General features: G+C 42.1%; 1 protein-coding gene and 1 long non-coding RNA gene across 10 annotated transcripts in view; one reads left to right on the top strand and one right to left on the bottom strand.

Annotated features, from left to right (window-relative positions):
* Positions 1 to 8,820, top strand: part of ANKRD6 (ankyrin repeat domain 6) — a 37,085-nt gene extending 28,265 nt beyond the window's left edge. For 6 of the 9 annotated variants that reach the window (XM_017506798.2, XM_037730797.1, XM_017506796.2 and 3 more), the window contains 3 exons: positions 1,569 to 1,682; positions 2,746 to 2,872; positions 5,550 to 8,659. In XM_017506798.2, coding sequence (XP_017362287.1) covers positions 1,569 to 1,682; positions 2,746 to 2,872; positions 5,550 to 6,118 — 810 coding nt within the window. In that variant the 3' untranslated portion in view covers positions 6,119 to 8,659. Of the gene's footprint in view, positions 1 to 1,568; positions 1,683 to 2,745; positions 2,873 to 5,549 lie in introns of all 9 variants that reach the window. The other 3 variants (XM_017506795.2, XM_017506794.2, XM_017506800.2) reach the window with 2 other exon arrangements.
* Positions 7,381 to 9,965, bottom strand: LOC108288013. Its single transcript, XR_001818553.2, has 2 exons — positions 9,699 to 9,965; positions 7,381 to 9,375 (listed from the first exon to the last, which is right to left on the bottom strand). It is a non-coding gene; the product is annotated as an uncharacterized LOC108288013 (long non-coding RNA).
* Between the last annotated feature and the right edge of the window lie 1,431 nt (positions 9,966 to 11,396).

Raw genomic sequence — 11,396 nt, 5'->3', positions numbered from 1 at the left:
TTTTTTTTTTTTTTTTTAAGTTTTTGCCAAATTGATTAAGGACATTTTACTAAGTTTTATTTCCTTGTTTACTGATAAGATTAAACATTTTTAAGACTTATTTTCTATCTGTATTTTATAGAAAGGCCATTTTAAAAGTCTTTTCTTAGGGCCATCATAGATTTGTGCATACCTTTGTGTGCACAAAACTCCACTTCGCCTAGCCTAAGCTCAAAGAGGAATGAGATATGAATGCTGGGATGCCTTATGGGCCTCGTTTCAGTTCAAGGAAGTGACAGATTGGGGTATAGAATCTTAGTCCTCATTCCAAATCACAGAGAAAGGACCCTGGTACCCTTGAGTCAGATGTTCATACCTGAGCCAATCAGTGTGACCTGTGAACAAAGCAATGTATACCTACGGCTGCTCTTGAAAACAGCCACCTGGAGGAAGAGGTTAGGGGAGCGGGGAGAGTAGGCCAATCCTAGAAAACAGGAGGAGCACAGTTCACAGGAAAACATAGGCTGAAAAGAAAAACAGAATGTGCTCACCACGTCTCCAGAACTGATGTTTATTTTTTCTTAATGTAGAATGCCGCGTATGTCCCTGACAGGAGAGGAGGTCACCAGTGAGCCTTCGTGGATTGGCTCTTCCTAACAATAGTTCCTTTCATTCTTTGGTCCTTGTCAAAGCAGTGAGTTTGGACCTTCTAGGTGTGGAGGTCTTACAGGAAATGCCAAGATGAAGGGGACTCCAGAAAGGCATGTGATTGAAAAGTGACAACTGCTTATTCTCTGAAGCAGTTCTTTAAGTTCCTTCTACACTCTTCTTACATACTTTAGCTACTTCCAGTGAAGCACCAAAAAATATTTGCTCACTGGAAAAGCTGGATAAAAGGTCATTTTACTGTCTCATAGGCAACCACTAACATTTTTTAAAGTCGGGGTTGGGGAAGAGAGTCTCCATAATTTGAGATGTAGTTTTTTCCATACAGTAGTCTGGGAAATAATGTTTTAAGCCCTTCAAGGCCTGCATGGGCTCAAGTTGTGTGTTTACTGCATATTCATATTCTTTTGTTTTTGAGATGGAGTCTTGCTCTGTCACCCAGACTGGAATGCCGTGGTGTGATCTCGGCTCACTGCAACCTCCACCTCCCAGGTTCAAGCAATTCTCCTGCCTTAGCCTCCCGAGTAGCTGGGACTACAGGCACCCGCCACCATCCCTGGCTAATTTTTGTATTTTTAGTAGAGATGGAGTTTCACCGTGTTGGCCAGGCTGATCTCAAACTCCTGCCCTCAGGTGCTGGGATTATAGCCCACCATGCCTGGCCTGCATATTCATAGTCTCTTAAACCTCTTAAACTTTAACAAATGAGATTTTTTAAAAAAAGAAATATTGGCCTCATAGAAACATGCTCAAGAATTCTGAAAAAGTTCCATGAGTCCTATATGCAAATGGAATCAGATGAGAAGTTGAAGCTGGCATGCAGGGCCTCCTACTTGGTTCCCGAGCCCCTCTGCAGGAGCTGAGAAACCAGGGCTCACCCTGAGATCATCTCAGTCCTGCACTATGCTCCCCTTGACTCCTAGATGCGTGTTTTGGACAAGCTGATGGTTGAGAGACTCTCTGCAGAGAGGACAGAGTGCCTGAACCGCCTGCAACAGCACTCAGACACACAGAAGCATGAGGGGGAGAAACGACAGGTAGGAACCAGTATCTGCCAGTCCTTAACTTATGATTTACCACGCAGGCCCATTGAGCTCAGGCAGACCTGCCACTGAAAACTCAGAGGCTGAGACTCCCTGAGAGCTTTTGCATTATATAGTGTATCATTTTTATAATCCTGAGATGAGGTTAGTAGAAAAGAACCTGTAGTTCTGTTTATGTCCATGGCAGAGTATGCTGGCAACAGATGAAGACTGAACATGCTGGGGAAGATGCCATTTCTGCCCCAAACTAACTCCATGTATTGTGCATTTGTTAGGCCATTACAGTTTTAGAACAAGACATAGTTTCTGCCCTCAGGGAGCTTACTGTCTCACCAAGATAACAGACATGGAATGAGTAGAGGTGATTGTGTGAGAACTCATGCTTCTAAGCAGCCAGAAGTACTTGATTTGGAAGATTTGGGTGTCTTTGGGTGGCTGAGTTTAAGGTGGCTCTAAGTCACTTAGTGAAGATTGTAGATAGCTCTCTGCTTGGGTGCCTGCTGTAGCCTATAAAAGAGTGGCTTCGGCTATGTTGCTATAAAGGAATACCTGAGGCTGGGTAATTTATAAAGAAGAGTTATTTCACTAATGGTTCTGCAGGCTGTACAAGAAGCATGGTGCCAGCATCTGCATCTGGTCAGGGCCTCAGGAACCTTTTACTCATGGTAGGGTGAAGGGGAGCTGGTGTGCACAGATCACCTAGTGAGATAAGAGGCAAGAGAGACAGGAGGGAGGTGCCAACCAGCTCTTTCAAAAACTAATAAAGCAAGAACTCACTAACCGTGAGGATAATACCAAGCCAGTCATGAGGCATTCAGCCCCGTGACAAAACACTTCCCATAAGGCCCCACCTCCAACATTGGGGATCAGATTTCAATGAGATTTGGAGGGGTCAGATATCCAAACTATAGCAGTGGGCAAGCCATAACTTCTTGGGTTTGTTAGATGATATTCTCAACTGTTAGAATTGAAAAGTCCATCCTTGAGGCTTTAATTCATAAACCATGTATCAAATTCATTCATTCATTCGTTCATTCATTTATTTATTTATTTTAAGATATCCTTGGTGGATGAATTAAAAACCTGGTGCATGTTAAAGATTCAGAATCTGGAGATGAAGCTTTCTGGAGATTCTAGGGCCTCCAGAGCTAAATCCACACCATCAACTTGCGAGTCCTCTACAGGTAACCCACATACAGAGAGCCCTTTTGTCCAAAAGGAATACAACCAGCAGCTCTTGTTCTCTCCAGCATTGAAAGGCAGTCCGGGCCGGGTACAGTGGCTCACGCCTGTAATCCCAGCATTTGGGGAGGCCAAGGTGGGCAGATCACCTGAGGTTGGGTGTTTGAGACCAGCTTGACCAACATGGAGAAAACTTGTCTCTACTAAAAATACAAAATTAGCTGGGCCTGGTGGCACATGCCTGTCATCACAGCTACTTGGGAGGCTGAGGCAGGAGAATTGCTTGAACCCGGAGGTGGAGGTGGCAATGAGCAGAGATCACGCCATTGCACTCCAGCCTGGGCAACAAGAGCAAAATTCCGTCTCAAAAAAATAAATAAATAAAAGGCAGTCCTTATGATAGGACTGTGGGAAACACTGGATGGTAGGGTGCACTCTGTAGGGGCAAGGACTATATTTTACTCATAATCATATACTCAGTTGCTATATAGTAATAAAGCATTCTCATTTATGTTCTCAAGCTTATTTGAGTAAAGGAATTAGAAAATTGTTGATTGGTGTTAACATTGCTTTAAGTACAATATTGATAAGGGGTGATGAAGATCTATTGGCCTCCTCAGCAGGGCTCTTCCTCCCTTGCCTTCTGCCTTATACCCCTTTCTTCTCTTTGATCTGCCTTTTACTTTTGTCCACCTATGCAAATCCTCATTAAATAGCAAGTTCTTTCTTTTTTTATTGCATTTTAGGTTTTGGGGTACATGTGAAGAACATGCAAGATTGTTGCATAGGTACACACATGGCAGCGTGATTTGCTGCCTTCCTCCCCTTCACCTATATCTGGCATTTCTCCCCATGGTATCTCTCCCCAACTCCCCACCCCTTGCTGTCCCTCCCCTATTTCCCCCCAGTAGACCCCAGTGTGTGATGCTCCCCTCCCTGTGTTCTCATTGTTCAACACCCACCTTTGAGTAAGAACATGCAGTGTTTGATTTTCTGTTCTTGTGTCAGTTTGCTGAGAATGATAGTTTCCAGGTTCATCCATGTCCCTACAAAGGACACAAACTCATTTTTGATGGCTGCATAATATTCCATGGTGTATATGTGCCACATTTTCCCTGTCCAGTCTATCATCGATGGGCATTTGGGTTGGTTCCAGGTCTTTGCTATTGTAAACTGTGCTGCAATGAACATTCTTGTGCATGTGTCCTTATAGCAGAATGATTTATAATCCTTTGGATATATACCCAGTAATGGGATTGCTGGTCAAATGGAATTGCTATTTCTAGGTCCTTGAGAAACGGCCACACTGTCTTCCACAATGGTTGAACTAATTTACACTCCCACCAACAGTGTAAAAGTGTTCCTATTTCTCCACATCCTCTCCAGCATCTGTTGTCTCCAGATTTTTTAATGATCGCCATTGTAACTGGCATGAGATGGTATCTCGATGTAGTTTTGGTTTGCATTTCTCTAATGACTAGTGATGATGAGCATTTTTTCATATGTTTGTTGGCCTCATGTATGCCTTCTTTTGTAAAGTGTCTGTTCAGCCGGGCGCGGTGGCTCAAGCCTGTAATCCCAGCACTTTGGGAGGCCGAGGCGGGTGGATCACGAGGTGAACAGATCGAGACCATTCTGGTCAACATGGTGAAACCCCGTCTCTACCAAAAATACAAAACATTAGCTGGGCATGGTGGTGCGTGCCTGTAATCCCAGCTACTCAGGAGGCTGAGGCAGGAGAATTGCCTGAACCCAGGAGGCGGAGGTTGCGGTGAGCCGAGATCGTGCCATTGCACTCCAGCCTGGGTAACAAGAGCGAAACTCCGTCAAAAAAAAAAAAAAAAAAAAAAAAAGTGTCTGTTCATATCCTTCACCCACTTTTGAATGGGCTTGTTTGTTTTTTTCTTGTAAATCTTGAACAGCAAGTTCTTACATCGAACTTGCCCCCGGTGCTGGACAGGAAGTGCTGCAAGCACAACATCTTGACATTAGCCACAGTGGTCATACTCAGTGGTAATTTTGAGGACATTCAGAGCCTGGGTAACTAGGCCTCAATGGGAGATTTTGATATAAGTGTTTTATGTTATCACAGGCCATCTCTGGAACTGTGGTTTCATCTTTGTGCCAACAACATGGGGAAACATCCCCGGAAAATGTTTCAAGCTAGGACTACCCTTGGAGCTTGTCATGGCGCTCTGGGTGTGGAAAATGGGGCCTCCTTTCCAAATTGGAGCTTGGGTCAAGCAATTAGTTACAGAATAGGCCCAGAATTAGAGAATGGGAATACATATTCTCATAGATAAATGTCCAAATCTGCTTTGAGACACTTGGTGAGCTGCGTCATCCTTAGGCATCAGGAAACAGGACCTAGAACCTCCTCGGGTAGATTGAGACAGGATAAAGGAAAAGCCAGCAACTTTTTTTGCTTAAATGATACCAGTGTGGCTAACACAGAATCCATGAAAGCCCTGACAAGCCAAAATGATCATCAGAGGAGACAAAGTGGAAGGGAGGAACAGAAAAGTGCGAAAAAGCTCACAGGAGACGTTACGCATGGTGGGTGGTGATGGCAAAGGCTGGTGATCTACAGGATCCTTAGGACTCTCAAATACTGACCCACAGCCACATGACTATGTGAATGTGGATTTGCTCTCACGTTTGTTTTCCTTCTGAAACCAGGTGTGGATCAGTCAGTGGTGACTGCAGGTCCAGCAGCAACTTCTGACAGCTCCCCTCCAGTGGTTAGGCCCAAGGAAAAGGCCCTCAACTCCACTGCTGCCCAGAGACTCCAGCAGGAGCTGTCGTCTTCTGACTGCACAGGCTCCCGATTGAGGAATGTCAAGGTCCAGACAGCCTTGCTACCCCTGAATGAGGCAGGCAGATCTGATCAGCAGGCTGGGCCCTGCGTCAACAGAGGCACTCAAACTAAGAAGTCTGGGAAGAGTGGGCTGACAAGGCATCGCACCCAGCAACCTGCAGCCAGCAGCACCTGTGGGCAGCTGCCACCAGCGGGAGGCGAGCAGACTGGCCCTCACATTCGGGACACCTCCCAAGCTCTGGAGCTTACCCAGTATTTTTTTGAGGCTGTTTCTACCCAGATGGAAAAGTGGTATGAAAGGAAGATTGAAGAAGCACGAAGCCAAGCAAATCAGAAAGCCCAGCAAGACAAGGCTACTTTGAAGGAACACATTAAAAGTTTAGAAGAGGAACTTGCTAAACTAAGGACTAGGGTGCAGAAGGAAAATTAGTACCAATAAAGTGGAAACAAGAAAGGATTCTTGAAGATTTCCAGTTTTGCAACTGCTTAGTAGTTATGCCCAAGGCGTCAACTATTGTATATATTGCAGATTTGCCTTTTTAAAAAAATCACTAATTTCTACAGTGTGCCAGATACATGTTTCCTATGCCCGGAAGTTATGAAGGCCTCAACAATTAAACTGAAACCAGGGGAAGCTTGCTTAGTTTTGGGTTTAAGCCTCAGTCCAGGTTCATCTGAAGTTTGAAAGCTCAGATTAAGCAAGCCATGCCAAGAAACCAAATGATGTGTAAGCCTAGACTCTAAAATTCAAGATGTGTGAAATAATATAAGTCAAAAGCAAGAAAAACTTAATCCCATCTGAACTCCAGTAGTCATTCATATAAATTTGAACACACCTGCTGTGCCTAGACAAGTGTCTTTCTCTAAGAGAGCTGTAACTCTGAGATGTGCTAAGTAAACCCTCCTTCTCAAATTCATAATTCTCAAAATGTTGACTATTAACCACATGAAAAGTTACCAGATTTTTGAGGAGAAATGTTTTCATGATGTCACAAGATCTAATATATCTTATGATAAAATTTATTGAAAAGTCAGTTAATTTAGATAATGAATAATTAGCTAACAGCTCCGAAAACAATGAGATCAAACAAGAAAGATTCAAATTGATCATTTCTGTATTTTCAGTCAAAAAACCAATTATAGTGATTTTAAAGCAAATTAATGGAAGAAACATTCACGTAACAATTACCTGAAAATTTGTAACCTATTCCTAATCAAACCCGATTATATCAGAGTACCTTTCTGAATTTGAGATTATTGCTCTACATTTTATAAAGAATAAAGCTATTTTTTTGAAAGTATTTCATTTTGAATTAAACTGTCGTTAAAGAACCTCAGAACCTTTCTACTGCTTTGCGGTGACTATGTCAAGGCAACATACTCCATAACAACTTAGGCCTCACTGTTCCCCAGCTTCATGGAGGCCTGAAGACTTGATTTTGCTTCCTAATGAAATATAAGCGCAGAAACAAAGTTGTAAAAGTAGCTTGGATATGTTGAAACTTTGGACCACTTCTTGTCCTTTGGAATGTGGGATTTATATTCATCTCCTCAATATCCCATGTATGCATAGAAACTTCAGTTCTATTTCTATAAACACAGGAACCTAGTGACTATGGAACGTAATTGTGAATAAAATGCTGCTCATTGAGCCAAAGAGAAAAAATGACTTACTGACATGGAGACACCAAGAAAAACAAAGTATTCTTTTATTTCCTTTGTCAAGCTCACAGTTTTGGGGATTTTTCAGTAGTGACAATCCATAGATATAGACATTCCTAAAAGAAAAAAAAAAAGTAATTCAGTAGATATGTCACTGTTATAGAACCAATATGGAATAAATTTGATGTTTTTGTTTGATTTTGTTGAGACAGGGCCTTGCTCTGTCGCCCGGACTGGAGTGCAGTGGCATGATCACAGCTCACTGCAACCTTGGCCTCCCAGGCTCAAGCGATCCTCCTGCCTCAACCTCCCAAGTAGCTGGAACTACAGGCGTGCACCACCATTCCCGGCTAATTTTTTGTAGATATGGGGTCTCACTATATTGCCGAGGCTGAATTTGATGTTATTTCAAGCTGATTTTCATGTGCTTTTGAGCTTGTCTTATTTCTCAACCACTATGCAGGTAGACAGTCTTCCCCCAGAGACTCACTAGATTGCAGTATAGAGGCACTTCCTCATTTCCCAGTTGTTCCTAATACAGAATTGTAGAGCTGGAGAGTACCTTCAGTTTTCTAAATCTGTTCCTAAACAGGATATCACTAACCTCTTTAGAATTATTCCTCAATATACATCAGTTTATTGAGAACTGCCTAATACTCAAAGAAATGAAATCCTGAGTTCAGTAAGCTGTGTTCCAAGCAGGAATTATTTTCACTTACAAAAATATCTCCTATTACCTCAAGGTATCCTTGTTGAGAAATGCCGAAAACTAAATTAAGTATCAAGTCTAGACCATAGAGTGCTTTGGTGGGAGTATTTTGATTATATACCTCCTACCCATCAGAAGCAGGCAGCTAATATTGTGAACTGAGTATTTTTGTCAAAAGTCACAGAGAAGAGACCAGAGAATGAGAAAGGTCAAATGGACCTAGTGTGGCTGACTACAAGATCTTTTCTCTTGGAAGTCTGTCATAGAATAGAAAACACACAGAGGTGAAGAAACAGAATAGGCTCAGTCAGCATCCTTACCCAGAGATGACGGTATCTCTATTAAGACCAATGCAATACCTTTTCATCTTCAACAAATGTTGTTTCATCTGTTTTTGATCCTTGGCATTGTCAAAAACTTAACTGCAGGTCCAGTGTATATTTTTCCTTATTTTTCCCTTTTAGCTATCTGCTAAAATGAGTAAATGCCACAACTGTACTTTTCCAAAGAAACAGAACTATTGACAATGTATAGCTTGTCATGCAGGTCATGGTTCAAACCGAGGCTGAAACTTTCAACAGCTGTGGAAAAAAAAAATAATGTGAAACACAGCAACATTGTACAATATTAGTGTTTTTTTTAAAGAAATTGTTAGTGCATTATTGTATTGAGTATACTAAATATGTGTAATAGAGTAAATATATTAGTTCTAATCTTACTTTTGATTTTGAGAGCCCAAAATAGTGTTGTTTTCATGGTTATACCTTGTGTGTGAAGTCAGGTGTTCATGAGGCATGTTATGTGTCTTCTAGTCAATATTTTTATCACCTCGAATTTGTGTCTCTTCCAAGCATTAAACTTTAAGATACTGTGGATCTTAAATTCCTTATTAAAAAAATGAAAGTGTGAATATGTTGTTTAGCTTATATTTTCATTTGTTGTGGTTGACCACATTTTATGGCTCCTGAGACCACCCAGCTACACTTTACCTTTTATCTATAAAAGTGTAATTCAGAGTAAATACATTGGCTATAAAGTCGAGATCAGGTGCTCGCCACCAAAAGCAAAACAAAACTGCTGAAATGTGGCAAGGTTTCTCAGTGCAAGCCTAAATGTTTGAACTGTTGACCATTTGGACATTACTGGACAAAGGGGAGGGACAAAACATCATCTGCAGTAGTTACTAACAGTAGTTGGTATATACTGCAGTAGTATACCAATGTTATACCTTTTGACTAAGTTAATTCTTAAATGCATTTCTTCTTGTGAAGTGTGGATAATAAAAGCCAGAGACAAAACCAGTTTGAAAAACTAACCTTTTAGGCCAGGCGCGGTGGCTCAAGCCTGTAATCCCAGCACTTTGGGAGGCCGAGGCGGGTGGATCACGAGGTCAAGAGATCGAGACCATCCTGGTCAACATGGTGAAACCCCATCTCTACTAAAAATACAAAAAATTAGCTGGGCATGGTGGCACGTGCCTGTAATCCCAGCTACTCAGGAGGCTGAGGCAGGAGAATTGCCTGAACCCAGGAGGCGGAGGTTGCGGTGATCCGAGATCGTGCCATTGCACTCCAGCCTGGGTAACATGAGTGAAACTCCGTCTCAAAAAAAAAAAAAAAAAGAAAAAAGAAAAACTAACCTTTCGTATTCTAGAATAACTTTTATGAGTAAGAGTAAAACAGATTTTTTTATTTGTAATTTTATTTAAGGAGAAACACTCTTCCCCTTTGGTATGACTACAATACTATAAACAGCAAGAAGTATGTTCTGCTTTCTGTAATTTTAGAAAGTCATTCCAGCCTGGGTGACAGAATGAGGTAAGACTGTCTCTCTTAATTAAAAAAAGAGCTTGGCTGGGTACAGTGGCTTATACCTGTAATCCCAGCACTTTGGGAGGCTGAGGCGGGCGGATCACAAGGTCAAGAGATCGAGACCATCCTGACCAACATGGTGAAACCCTTCTCTACTAAAAATACAAAAATTAGCTGGACGTGGTGGCATGCACCTGTAATCCCAGCTGCTTGGGAGGCTGAGGCAGGAGAATCGCTTGAACCCCAGAGGCAGAGGTTGCAGTGAGCCGAGATCACGCCACTGCATACTCTAGCCTGGTGACAGAGGAAGACTCCATATGAAAAAGAAAAAAAAAAAAAAAGTTCACACCTGTAATCCCAGCACTTTGGGCACCTAGGCAGGTGGATTGCTTGAGCCCAGCAGCTTGAGACTAGCCTGACAACAAAGTGAGATTCCCCTCCTCTACAAAAAAAATTTAAAAATTCACCAGACATGGTGGCACATGTCTGTGGTCCCAGCTACATGAAAATCTGAAGCAGGCGGATCGGTTGAGCCCGGGAGGTTGAGGCTGCAATGAGCCATGTTCAAGCCACCGCACTCCAACCTGTGTGACAGAGACCATGTCTCAAAAAAAAGTCATCTCTGTGTTCCTTGCAGGCACATCTATGGTAATGGTTGTACTATGAATTTAAAACTTTTAACTTGATGGCACATTTTTACTTTTTTTTTTTGAGATGGAGTCTCACTGTGGACTCCATCCAGGCTGGAGTGCAGTGGTGTGATCTTGGCTCACTGCAACCTCTGCCTGCCAGGTTCAAACTGAGGCAGCCTTCCTGAGTAGCTGGAATTACAGGCATGTGCCACCATGCCCAGCTAATTTTGTATTTTTAATAGAAATGACGTTTCACCATATTGGCCAGGCTGGTCTCAAACTCCTGACCTCAAGTGACCACCCACCTCGGCCTCCCAAAGTGCTGGGACTGCAGGCATGAGCCACCACGCGAGGCCCTGATGGCACGTTTTAAAAGGGGGGAATAACATGGGCAGTTAATGTTCATATAATAAATAGCTTTAGCTGCTTCTTATGCTACAAAGCTTCTGTATGTAAATTTTTAATATAAGGATCGATTTATTGTGGTTCAAATACATAAACTGACATTCAAACATCTTAAACTTTAGGAACATAAGTTTAACATTCAAACAGAAGTACAGGTTTCAGGAAACATCTAGAAAGTAATTTGTTGTCTAATCCAGAGTACCGATAAAGGTTGCTTCATGATGAATAAAGTGTGTTTCACCATTTTTTTTTTGTCTTTTCATTCCTCCATAAAAATCACTGGCAGTTCCATTCAGACCAACTTCATAATGACTGTGCCTCCAATACCTGAGAATAAATTGCTAAATAAATCCCCTTAGATTAACCAATAAGATTGGCCTGTAATTCAGAGGAGATAAGCAAAGCATGTAAGTGAACAAATTAAATTGTTCTTTAGAGATGAAGGTAAAAGCACATCCAGCAATTTTCGCCTCTGACAGATTATTCAGT

This window comes from Cebus imitator, unplaced genomic scaffold (assembly GCF_001604975.1).
Source record: "Cebus imitator isolate Cc_AM_T3 unplaced genomic scaffold, Cebus_imitator-1.0 Scaffold359, whole genome shotgun sequence".
Lineage (NCBI taxonomy): Eukaryota > Metazoa > Chordata > Mammalia > Primates > Cebidae > Cebus > Cebus imitator.
This window is presented reverse-complemented; position numbering and strand designations above follow the sequence as displayed.